At 42.3% G+C, this 13,720-nt stretch overlaps 1 protein-coding gene across 1 annotated transcript in view; it reads right to left on the bottom strand.

Annotated features, from left to right (window-relative positions):
• Window positions 1-13,720, bottom strand: part of Dis3l2 (DIS3 like 3'-5' exoribonuclease 2) — a 289,941-nt gene that overhangs the window by 187,116 nt on the left and 89,105 nt on the right. Inside the window, exon 6 of the mRNA XM_033763990.1 lies at window positions 10,326-10,564. Within this exon, the coding sequence (XP_033619881.1) occupies window positions 10,326-10,564 (239 nt within the window). The remainder of the gene's footprint in view (window positions 1-10,325; window positions 10,565-13,720) is intronic.

The raw sequence follows: 13,720 nt of genomic DNA, 5'->3' as shown, positions 1-13,720 counted from the left end.
AGACACTATAGTTCACAATGCAAATAGGCTTGATAAATTAAGATCTTGCAAAAGGGAAGGGGACCAAGAGATGCAGGAGGGAAGTCAGGAGACTAGGATGAAAAAAAATTAAGATGTGTTATGCACATGCGCCAGGTGCCCACGATGAACGTGAACATTATGTACTACAAATATGGATGGTTAAAAATTAAAATTAAAAAAAAATAAGATTCATAGAGACCAGACTACAAATAGCAAAACAAGGTGAACAGTCCCCTAAAAGGTTCACAACGGAACAAAAGCACTCCAAAGAATAAACAAAGGAAAAGAAATCTAATAACCATTTAAAATTAAAAAACAACAACAAAAATTGCAGCAAAGCCAGATGTGGTAGTACACACTTGTAATCCCAGCACTCTGAGAGGCTGAGGCAGAAAAATCACAAGTTCAAGCAAACAAATGAAAAAGTGATGAATTTCCAAATGGTAAAAAAATAATTAAAATATTCACTAAAATACCACCCAGCATTGGCCATCAACTGTAGCAGAGCTTCTCCAAGCTTGAGGCACTGCCATGGGCACCCAAGGCCAAGAAACTCTCTGACAACACCCGGACTTTCCCTGCCTTTCTCACCCCCGCTCCTTCCGGAGAGTAACGCGGGGCTCAGCAAACCAAGCCAATCACAGCGCGTCCAATGGTTTCCCACAAGCTCCACCAAACAGCGCCAAACAGCAGCATCACAGACCACGCCCTTTCAGAAAATCGGGGCAGCGTGCACGCGTATGTGTCCTTATCTATGCTAGAATGTTCTAGATACTCGATTTAAAGTATAACTAAGTGCATTTAGAGGTTAACAGCATTTTCACCATGGCTATACCTACTGTAACTGTATTAACCTCCCTGACACTCAACAAATCATTACTAACATCCAAAATTTTCCTTCAGTGTACACAGAAACACGAGATGTATCCTTATTTTGCAATAATATTTTAAATGTCTTAGTTCTAATTTAATTATAGAAATATCAGTAGATATTATCTATATACACAAAAGCCCATTTGTGGAAAAGAGGCTGTTTAAATTTAAAAAGCACTCCATATCACAAAATGGAATCTGAAAAGGACTCTAATTCATGAATACATTTATGCCCACAGGGATAAACAATAAAATCAAGATGTGTTCAGTACATGCACCAACTCCCCAAGATGAATGTAACCACGATGTACTGCAAACATGGACAATTAAAACATAAACAATAAGTAAATAAAACTCAAGATAAACCGAAGTCACATCTTGTGTGCAAATAATGTTTCTGACCCTCCGGTCACCCCAGCTAAAGAAGACAGAGACCAGGGTGAGGAGAGGACTGGAGGATGTAGCGGGCTGACCCTGCCCTTCTTGTGTGCCGCTCCTACGCTCTTGAGGTGCAGCAAAAGAGCATCACGGGTAGCAGTCAGGCCTGGATCTGGAGCAGCTGCACTGTGGGAGCGCCACAGCAGAGACAGATGGGTGTGACTGCTCCAGGGAAACCCACAGCAGAGCTTGTCTGACACAGAGGCAACATAGTGGGGCCCCTGTGCAGTGAGGTAAGAAGACTTCGCTGCCAAGTACTTCATATAAATTATTGCAATTGGGATTAACCTGCCCATGGCCAAACAAAGCAGCTCCGGAGTCAGCTGTGAGGAAATGGGGAAGGAAGGTGGGAGCAGCAGGCCTCTGCAGACAGGGACTGTTGAGGTTCCCAAGCAGTAAGGACAGAGGGCCTCACAACGTACCTGGCCTAGGAAGGATGGAAGGTGACAGGAGAGCAGGAATCGCTTTTGCATGAACTGGGCCCGGCAGAGCATCACAACCACGCCAGTCACTCCCTAATGCCAGTCACTCCGTAACACATGGATAAACCAGGGCCACAGGAAGCTGCAGTGGCTGTGATGGCTCTCAGAGATGGAGCTTCACCAAGGGACGATCCCCACGCCATGCACATTCACAGTTCAGCTCAGCCCATTCCACTGAACCCTTGCTACTAGTGAAAATATATTCACTCACAGAGCCTTTTAGCTGCAAGGATCTTCTGACATAATCTGCCTAACCCCCTGACTTCAGGAGCTGAGTGGGGGAACCCATCCTTGGCCACCTCCCCACAAGTCCACTGCTCTTCCCACCGCCCAGAGTGATGTAACTGAACGCCTGCTCCCTGCCAGTCAGAGACAGAACAAGACACCTGCAGGTGATTTACAGAGAAGGTGGATCATGACATAAGGGTGGGGACCAAATTTTGTGGATTAGAGTGGGAAAGATCAATTTATTTTACGTGGAACAGACTTTGGTTATTAGTGCAAGCATGTACTACTTAGAACAGATGAAGAAGGTTTCTGCCTAATTATTGACAAAATTATGTGATAACAATGATATAACAGCCTCATTCTGTTCGACTTTTGCAATGTGTTCATAAAAACAATTGCTGTTGCCAAAATATGTGAAGACTTCATTCATTTCCCAAGGTTCTCTTAATCTATGGTTATGTGAATAATTTCAAAATCTTTCTCTAGTGTTTTCTTTACTTATACCTTATATGATACACTGAGAAATAATTTTAATGGGAAATAAAATTGCAATTCATTGAATAAAAGTAATTACTAGAAATGATGCCCAACTAAAAACAGCAACCCCAACAGTGCTAGTTTTGAACAAAAGACAGTGACAATTCTATACTCAGAGTGGGGAGGAGCGAAGGCAGCTCCTGGAATCCACACTTACTCTGAAGAACACAATGTTTCTCACTCGGTAACCTACGAAACTGTTCTTCACTCAACTTTTTTCATTTTGATGGAGCTTTTTTTTATTGAATTTATTGGTATATTTTAGGTGTACAGTACAGTTACATTCATTATTGGGGTCTTGTACCTTTATATGACAAGTCTTGGTTCTCATTTTTTCCCCTTGTCCCTGCCCTCCCTTCACCCCCTCCTCCCTTCCCCATTTACAAACACTTTATTTCCATTTTTTCATTTTCTCATATTTCTTTCTTTTCCCTTTCCCCTACCCTTCCCACTTTCCCTACACCTTTAGCCCTTTTCTTCCTATTTCACACTATTAATTATCCCATTAGGATCTTGTGTACTATTATAGTTTTTCACACCAGAGAGACTATTTGGTATTCACACATGTGTGACTTATTTATTTCACTTAAGAGTATATCCTCAATATGTATCCATTTTCCTATGAATGACTCTAATGTCTCATTATTTATGGCTGAGTAGTATTCCATTTTATAGAAAAACCACATCTTCTATATCCAGTTTCCAACAGATGGACAAATGGGCTGTTTCCAAGTTTTAGCTATTACAAACTGTGCCACTATAAAAATTGGTGCACATATATCACTGTGGTATGTTGAACTTTTTTCATTTTGAATATTTTAAAATATACTGAAAAACTGCCAGGCCTGGTGGCACACTCCTGTAATCCCAGCACTTAGGAGGCTGAGGCAGGAGGATCGCTGTGAGTTCAAGACCAGCCTGGGCTACATAGTGAGTTCCAGGTCAGTCTCAACTACACAGTGAGACCCTGTCTCAAAAACCCAAAAAAGCCAGGGATTTAGCTCAGCAGTTCAGTGGCCTGCCTTGCAAGCGCAAGGACCAAAGTTCAATCCCCGGTAACAAAAAAAAAAAAAACTGAAAAACTGAAAGCTGTTATAAGTACACATAGATTCACCAATATTAATGTTTTGCTACCTTTGTTAGCAATCTCCATCCACTTGTATGCATACACACATGTACAGATGAAGACACACCTTACAAGAGTTGTTTATCCTTTTTCTGAACTAAAACATTTAAAGGTAAGTTAGACATTAGCATACTTTACCCCCAAAACTTCACAAGAATCTCCCAAGAATAAGGACATTTCCACCTAAAAATATTAGCAGGAGTTTCAAAATATTAATTAATATCCAGTCTAAATTTAAATGTGTTATATTTTTCCCAGTCCAGGATCTTATCAGGGTTAATACACTATTTTTTATTATATCTCTTTGCAGGGGGTACCAGGGATCGAACTGAGGACCTTGCACTTGTGAGGCAGGCAGCAGAGCCTATTATCTGTTTTGGTGTTTTTTTAAACTAGAATAGCTCCCCCTGCCCTTTTTTTTTTTTTTTCTCATTATATTTACCTTATTTTTCCTCCCTTGGTGTCTTAAACTTGTTTCAACATCCCTTATATTTCTAGTATACCAGATGTTAGGGCTAGATGATTTTTTTTTTTTTTTTAGAGACAAGGTGTCACTATATAGCCCAGGCTGTTCTCAAATTCTCAGCAATCCTCCTGCCTTGGCCTCTCAAGTGCTGGGATTACAGGTGTGTGCCACCACACCCAGCTGCACGAATCCTTATAGATGATGCTCTATTGTACCACGATGCATCCTACCATAAGATGCAGTTTCAGGTCATCCCACTAATAGTGATGCTAAGCTTGCCCATTTTGTTAAAAGTGGTGGCCACAAGATCTGTCCCCTATAAAAGGAATTTTTCCCAGTGTAATAAAGTAGTAAGTCAGCTGTGGCACGATTCTGTGAGTCCGTGTGAATATCTTATTGCTGGTGACCTTCATACCAATGGCTTTATCTAGTATACACTGCTGATCTTAGATGCTTCAACCACTACTCTGAGCTGAGCCCATGAAATGTCTAGCCTGCTCTGTGCACACTGCTATGTACTGGGAGAGGCAGATCTCAGCGAGAAGGGGACAGCTGGGTCTGGTCCCAGAGCAGTCTGATCTGGCTACACAGCAGAATCCTGGGATTTCTGGGGAGATTTTCCAAAGCACCAATGCCAAGCCTCACTCTAGATCAACTATAATAGAATCTCTGGGATGGTATCCAGTCATTGTTGTTTTCTAAGAAGCTATCTGGGGATTTTAAAGTGTATTCACCAGTTGCGTGCCTTTTCTGAAACTTTGGAATAAAAACTACAGTCTCACTCAGTTGCCCAGACAGGCCTCAAACTTGCAATCCCTCCTTCCTCAGATGAGAGGCAAGCACCACCATGTCTGGTTGATCTAGGTATTTTCTAAGTACACACATGCACATCAATGGCACAAGATCAAAGTGTACCTAGCTAGCACTGACACGACAACAGGAAACAAGACTTCACAAAGATTTTTAAAGAAACTGTCAGACTAATTTTGTCACAAACTGAAAGATTAATGACACAAAATAATAAATGCTTATGGAAGGAAGAACAATTCTATATCAAGTTTTTTAATACATACACATCTTTCTTTCAAAGTATATATGAATATTTAGAAATGTTGACCATGTAATAGACTACAAAGCAAGGGTCAATAAATTAAAAGAAATATATATATAACATATATATCTTCTGTTCTCTGACTATAATACCATAAAACCTAAACAAAAGTAGCAAAAAAAAAAAAGCTAAAGAGCCTTAACAAACAACTGATCTACATATGGAAGAAGCCATAAAGGATATTAAATATTTGGATTTAGAATAATAAAAACACAGCATATCAAAACCTGTGGAATATAAATTCAAAAAATTTTATAATGACACAGCTTTAAAATGTTACAAGCAAAATAGGAAAGATTAAATATAGTTAAGATAAGTATTCAACTCAATAAGTTGGGAAAAGAACAAAAACCCAAAAGCCCCAAACTAAGGAATGAAATAATGAACAGCAACTATCAGTGATATACAGAAAAACATATCAGCAATAAAGAGAAATAACACAATCAAAAAGTTTGTTCTTTGTAAAAATTAGTAACATTGAACTTTGGCAAGAAAAAGAGAGGAGAAACAAATAATTAAAATACAGAATGAGAAGGAATGACAAAGTACAGACACAAAGGAGACTTGGAAAATAATAAAAGAATATTAAACACTAATAATAATAATATCAATGTGCTAGTAAACTTATGACCTATAGATAATAGATAAATTCTCATTAAGTTATACCAAAACTGGTAGAAGAAGAAATGGAAAACCTGAACAGGCCAATCAGTGAGAAAGAGATTAAAACAGCAAAGAGCTCAGCTCCTGAAAAACAGCAGGTGCAGAAAATTTTACAATGTGTCCTACCAATGCTAAGGGACAGTTAATTCCCATTCTATACAAGCTGTTCCAGAAAAATAGGGGTGTCAAAAACCAATGAGAACATTCTGAAACTATTAAGATACTAACTCTAAATATCTGATGGCAAGAAAGCCTTAGATTCATCTTAACATGATACAAAAATTCTACACTACACAGTATCAAAAAAAAAAAAAACTCCAATAATGTATTTCAGTAATACTAACACATCAGAATTAATTAAGATTTATCTTAGGAATTCAAGGATGGTTCAACATCTATCTTTGAACTGTAAATTTAATAAAAGAAAAGATCTTGAGCCCTGCCAAGAGGGAAAATTTTTTAAAACTAGTACCTGACTCATATCATTTTATCACATTAAAATTAAAGCTTCTGTTCAGTGACAGACACCACAGACAAAGTTCACAAACACTTTGATAGAATTGGAGAAGATATTTGTAATGAGTCTGTTAAAAAGGGCTTGTTACAGAGAGAAGATAAAATGCTAAAAAAAAAAAACCCCAAGAGAACAGGAACTCCCACAGAACAATTTGCAAAGGAAAAGACAAGGCAACTAATCTGGATTGCAGATTGGAAAGCTGGGTAACCCTAACTATTGGCAGGGATGAGAAAGGTATATGAAGCCTCAGGCACTGCTAGTGGGGTACAGCCCTGAAAGCATTCTGGCTTGGATAAAGCTGTAGTTAATAAAGAACTGTTCCTCTCTCATGTGTTGTTACCTGTGCATGTATTTCTTTTTCATACTTCACAGGATGAATGAGTAGTGTGACTCAGGATTAGGTCTTGGGATATTGTAAATTCTGACTTCTAGCTCTCTCTGATTTGACTGCATTGTCCACTCAGTGTAAAAGATAGGGGAGCAAATATTCTCACTGCATCCTTCTGTTAATGTAAGACTGGGCAAGGCTTTACTTTCATCAGATCTGTAATGATTGGTATAAAACACTGTCCTAAATGTGTACTTGACAGGAAATTGCTACTTCATTTTTAACTTTTCTAAAGCAATAAAACATTACTAAAAATAGATAAATAGAGCAAACATTATTGTCCTCCAGTTGTACTAATTATCATTACACAGGGTAGAAAGCTGGCAAAAGAGGAAATTTAACTTTGAGAAAGAAGAATTGTTGTTGGACAATCTGGAGAGGGGATTCTGGCTTCAGTAACCCAAGGTTTCACACACAAATAGTCACAAGGGCTGGCTTCTCTCAGCCAAAGGGGAGGAAGGACAGAGAACCTGAGGAAACTTAGGCTCTGAAAGGGCCTGCCTTGACAGGAGATCAGTCTCAAGGGGGGAAAAAAGCAGCCTTCCTGACTCCCAGTGTTGATGCCGGCAGGCCCTAAAAGAGCACTAATAACCTGACCTGATCTCAGGAGGGATTAGGGCTCCACATGGAGTCTCCTCTTCAGAAAACTGAAGTTGGCTGGAGGACAGAAGTGAAAGGTCGCTGACTCTATATTCGAAGCCACGCTCACTCATCTGGTACTGGCTAAGGCTCCTCTCCAGACTACACACCTGCAAAGGATCTCTCCAGACCCTACTGGGACAGAGGGCAGGAGACATTCCTCACAGCCAGTGGAGGTCATGACCGCCAGATTCAGAGGCCAATCTCTGCTTACCATTCCCAGTGATGAGGAGTACAGAGCTGCTGTACCACTCGGCCATGATGATTTTCATCCTTGCTGACCAGGCAACCCTGACCCCTGACGCATCTGGTACCAGGGAAATTGAACTGAGCTGTCTCCCACTCTCTACAAAGACAGCAGACTTGTACACTAACAGCAAACCCACTGCTTACAGAGTGGCAACTCAGGCTGAGGCTGCGTGACTGCACCTTCGAGAGGGGCCCGGGTCTTAGCTCACTCTCTTTCAGAGGCTGAGGATGATACACACCCATGCCATCTCCCTGGAAGAAACTACTGGTGGGTCCAAGACGCAGAGAACTTTTTTCTTAATGTGATTATTGGTGAGTCTTGAAGACCACTAGGGCTGAGTGCTCACTTACCAGAAAACTGATGCTTAGCACAAAGGTATGAATATTTCCTGAGCAAATAGGGAGAAACCGTGTATACGCGTGTAATATGTAGTATTTGTTTAGGATAAAGAAACATGGTATTAAACAAAAAAAACTTTCAACACAGCATGAACTAGGATTAATAATACATTTGCAAGTATAATACAAAGCAAAGAATCTTTCTAGAAGTGTTAGGAAAAATTTATGGTGCTCTTAAGGTTATGGTTTGTTTCAGTAATAAATTTCAAAACCTTAAATGGTGCAAAAACTACCAACATCTTAACTGCAACCAGATTTTATATTATCCTGAGTAAGAGAAGCTAGTTGAAATACCCTTTAAAATGCTGTGATTTTTTTTTTAAAGAGGAAATTGTGATTTTCCTAAATATCAAGAGGGCAAGAAAAGAAAAGCAGCCATGTGGTTTCCCAAACTCTCTATTTAAAGGTGAGCAGGAGAGAGATCTGTACCAGACACTAAGGGAGGGATCAGGGCTGCTCTCTCGGTCAGGGCTACTATGGAAGCAGCATTGTGGCTAGGAAAAACACGCAGATGTGGACTTGTAGAAGAGAGGGAGAGGAGTTCTGACAGACGGCACACGGCAACACGGCTGCCCCCGGAGCTTCCAAAGGGCCAAGGGCAGCACACATCCGACCCGGCTGTCAGTTCTGCTGCCACATCTCTCAGTACGTCCTCGCCCTTGCATCTGCATCAGGTAGAGCGAGATCAAGGTGTCTCACCCACTCGGCACGCGGCCCCAGGGAAAGAAGGCCACTGGGATCCGCCGAGCCTGACCACCAGGGCTGGGTTTCCACAAAGCAGCTCCAGCCAAGTGCTCCATACACTTAAAAGAGTCCTGTTGGCTGGCTTTGTCCTATGAACAGCTCTTGCCTGGAGGAGCTTGCTGATGAAGAATTTGGCTGTTAAGGTCTTGATTATTTCCCTCCCTTCCGGTACTGATGCTGTTATGAAACACATATGCACTTTAAGAAGAGTCACAATATTCAACCATTTTTAAAGAAAGAAAAAAGAAATATCAGAAGAATGAAATTTCAAGGAATCGCATCCAAATGAAATAGGCCGAGCCTTGAACTGTGAAACCACTAGCTATCTAAGCATGCTACAAAATAAGAAAAACTTGGGTGCCTTCAGGTCAGTATGGGTGGGGGCACAGCAGTGACAGAGGGAGCAGCGGCCTCTTCATTCAAAGAATTCATTCTGAAGGACAGTATCTGCCACCAAAAAGCAGCACATGCTTTCAGAACATGCTCTCCGGCACAGGTCCCAAGAGCGAGGGAGGAAATCAGGTACTCCTGCTGCAGTGACTTCCTGAAATCACCTCAGCCTTCGGGACGCAGGGAGCTGTGCTTGCCAGACCCTATCTCAGGCCATCTGCTGAACGTCCTCCTGCAGTACTCCAGGGAGTCTTCTAACCTTTCACGGGGACGGGGCCGAAACTTCTTCCTGATAACAAAGCTTGCAATCTAGTCCGCCGGGCCAGGTCAGTGTTGCTCAAGCTTCTCTGTTCCAGAGCACACATAAAAATCTGTTGGACTGCAAAATATACTCCCTCTTCTTAGCCCTCTTAGAAACTGGCAGGTTGAAGCACTCTACTAGTAAACGTTCCTTGCCCTTAAGTTCCTTAGAGTGCGGTCAGGTAGGGCCTTGGGCACAGCTCCTCACCCATGTGTTTGTAATTACTTTTCTTCTGCAGAGGACCCACAGCTTAGATGTCAGTCACAGAAAACTGGACAGGCTTTTTCAAAGGCTTGGAATCAAAATCCTTCCCAAAGATAATCTGCCTATAAAACTTAGGGTGATCTATATGAACAATGACAGAATTTTTTTAAATACTGAATTAAAGCAAAACCAAGGGTAAACTTAAGTACTTTTGCGTAAGGGACTTTAAAGACCGATTTATTTCTGTTCCTATCACCCACACAGTGAGACCAGGAACCCACTGAAAATGTCAAGGCTAACTATGAACAGAACTTGAAGCCTATGAGGAACGTAGTAACAGCAAGCACTGCCGACACGAACCACTGGACAGTACTTCCGCGCCCTGTCTCAGAACCAGCAGTGCAAGCCCAACAGTGATCCCCATTGCTGGAAGCTGCCACAGGTCAGACACAGGGAAGACACCAACTGTGCTGTGTGACTTACTCTTTCACAAAGAGAGACTACTGCTTAATTATTCACTAAAACAAAAAGCCACGCAGCAGTGCACACTCACCTTTATCACGGGCACAGACCGAGAGTCTCCGAACTCCATCAGCCAGCGCATTTTGTGCATTGCCGGGTCCATCTTCTGAGTCGCTGTCATCATACTGAGCCTCTATGATGACATCGGGACTGGCACTGCAGCCTTTTGAGGGCTGTTGCGGGAGGTGGTGTCCACGGGGCTCCTCCGGGAGATCGGATTCATAGGCAGCTTCTGTCTCTTTGTCACTGCTCTCTGGTTTAATTACCTGAGGAGAAGACAGAAAATTTCTGCTAGATCACTGGGGGGTGGGAGGAGAGGAAAGAGTGGATTGTGCTTTTCTAAGGAAAACAATGCATTCTGAAGTGGACGGCACTAGGTAGTCACCATGTTGTTTTAAAAAAGGGCCTTTACTTTCCCGATGCAAAGGCTGTCTTGAGATAGCCCAGCAATGCCTGGCTGCCACTCTGCTCTTCATGATGCCCCAAGTGAGTTCGAGACCAGCCTGGGCTACAAAGTGAGTTCCAGGTCAGTCTCAACTACATAGTGAGACCCTGTTTCAAAAAACAAAAAACAAAAACAAACAAACAAAAAAATAAGCCGGGCATGGTGGCACATGCCTGTAATCCCAGCACTCAGGAGGCTGAGGCAGAAGGATCGCTATGAGTTCGAGGCCAGCCTAGGCTACAAAGTGAGTTCCAGAACAGTCTCAACTACATAGTGAGACCCTGTTTCAAAAAACAAAAAACGGAAAAACAAAAGATGCCCCAAGTTAATGTTGTATGCACATCCCATGTTTCTGAACACCAGAAGGGCCGTCCTGCTTCAGAAGAGTCGACTGCAGAAGAGCAAGTAGTACATTAGTCAATGATAAAACAACCCAATCAGCAGGAGACTCTGCTCCCAAGTGAAACCTCTAGAATAGAAGATGAAATGGAGAAGACAAAAGCCAGTGAAAACAAGAGTTTTTAAATGTTGTCATAAAATATACAGCCTTAATTATCATTTTAAGGAATAAAATCAGTAAGAACAATACAAACAGAAAGGAATCCAGGCACTAAGCCATTGATTTAACTGCGTGTGTCACGTGATGGCCGCCTATTAGCACTCTGACATCTCTGGGCTGTGATAAAGTAAAATCAGGTGCTGCTGAATCACTGGGGAAAAAACCCAACTTTGAGTCTGTGTGCAAATCTTCCAACCACATTAGCAGTAGCAGACTTTAAAGATTCCAGATATTACTTGGAACATCACATCCTTAAGAATCTTATTTCAGAATGAGAAACCTGTACATAATTTAAACATAAAATGAAAATGATCACATGTGTGCATATGAATATAAAAAACAAATCTGGTCAGTACGTTCAGTGGATTCCTTTCATTCTTTCAAACAAGTGTTGGAAGCATAGCTCATGCCAGGGCCGCTCAGGAGGCTTCCATCCTACGGGGGTGACTGATGTGGACACTTTTCCTATGGGGCACCTAGCCAGGTGCCTGGCACCAAGGGCCCCGCAGTGAACCCAAATGACAGGCTACTAGTGACGAGTGCAAGTAAAAATGTCAAGTGAATGAAACAGCTAGCTAAGAAGATGAGAGAATAACAGGAGGGGCTGGTGCCATCACCAGAGGCCGGTGCAGAGGAGCGGGTGGGAGAGGCAACCATGAGCAGAGGCCAGGATGAAGTAGTGGCTTCTCTCACGGTTCCTCCTCCTGTTTATATCTGCCAGTGCTGGGACTCTTCCAGTTTCACCTAGAAGCTTCAGAATAAATACCTACCTTCAGCAAACCAGACCAATGGTCTAATTAGATCACTTAAAGAGCACGCTTAATGAAAGATCCACTTTTTATACAAGGCAGAAAACGGCAATAAATCTTCCCTCTAAATTTTAAGGACATCGGTTTTGATTAACATAACCACTCCTAGGTAATTAATATTATAATGCCTACTTAGAAAACCAATGTAAAGAATTGCAAAGAAATCCTCAATCTGAATGAAGACTAAGAGTATATCCTCAAAGTTCTGAAAATGTTTTTTTCCATCCTCATTTTCTACATTGTTTTCCTTCACAAATCACATTCCTAGCCTACAGACCATCTTGATATTCCTAGAACATTTCAAATCCTCCATGCTGCGGTTTTGCATCTGCTGCCCCTCTCTACCCAGCGAGCTTTCCGCCTGGCTGCTAACAAGGATAGCTCCCCATTCCTGTGCAGGTCTCTGCTCTGCTGTCTTGTCCCTGAGCACATTCAGGAAACAGCTGACCTCACAGCACCAGTACTCTCCCCTGATCTTGCTTTATTTTTCACCAGTGCATTTCCACTGTCTGAAAATATATTGTCTGCTTACTTACTTGCCTCCCCAACTAGAATCTAGGCTCAAGAGCTCGGAGGCTGTGCTCATCAGCTCTAGCATCACCAGGACAAAGACCCCACATAGGAAACTCAAAGGAAGAGGACGTGGTTGGCTGGAGCCAAGGAAGAAGCTGCACAGTGGAAGAGCCCAGCACAAGGAAGCTGTTCACCTCAGGGCAGCCAGGAAGCAGAGCGTGGCCCCCGGTGACCCACCTCCTCCAGCTGGACCCCACCTCCTAGAAGCACATTCAGCCAGAAAACATCATCGGACTCACGCCCTGATGGGTATAGCACCTGCTGAAAACTCCATCTCTGAACAAGTGATGCTTTGGGGGGACATTTTAGACCTAAACCCTAAGAGAGGCTATTTCACCCACTGCTATATTCTGAGCCTTGAGAACAGCATTTAGCAGCCACTCAAATACATGCTGAAGGAATAAATGAATACGGCAGTGAGTAAGAACTGACTTGTTCAGAGTCTGTCTTCCCTGGTAAGGTGTAACCTCTGTGAAATGGCCATGACTGGGCCTGGCGCTCCACAGATGCTCAGTCTCCTTACAATAAATAACCAGAGAGAGTAAGCTGCAGCTGTATCCAAAATCTATCTGTCTCTCAAGACGTGGCCCCAATGCTTGGGTTTTCTGCAATGTATCACATACTCTTCCTGCTCCTTACTACGCCCCCACACCCCGTGCAGTCACTTCTCCCATGTGTAAAGACCCAAAGCAATGCATCTGTGCCCCCTACCGCAATGTTAGTGAAGTAATCAGACACACGGGCTTTAATATTGCATGATTTCTCCTGTATGATAAAACCCAAAATATAAACAAGTTGAAGAGCAAAACAAAAGATAGTTATCAGGGAAGAGAAGGGAAGAGCACCAAGAAGTGGAGGGAGTGGACGGGAAGGGGAGAGGAAGGGGATGAACAAAAGAACTGAGATGTGTTGTGTTCGTGCATCCGCTCCCGTGATGAATGCAGTCACTGTGTCCTGCAAACATGGACGAATAAAAAATGTCTGTGTCTTTTATGGCATACCTCGATTTCTTTACTACATAGTGTTGTCTATGTAT

Source organism: Fukomys damarensis, unplaced genomic scaffold (assembly GCF_012274545.1).
Source record: "Fukomys damarensis isolate Sample0158 unplaced genomic scaffold, DMR_v1.0_HiC HiC_scaffold_16, whole genome shotgun sequence".
NCBI classification, from domain to species: domain Eukaryota; kingdom Metazoa; phylum Chordata; class Mammalia; order Rodentia; family Bathyergidae; genus Fukomys; species Fukomys damarensis.
The sequence above is the reverse complement of the archived record's forward strand: the minus strand, read 5'-3'. Positions and strand labels throughout refer to the sequence as shown.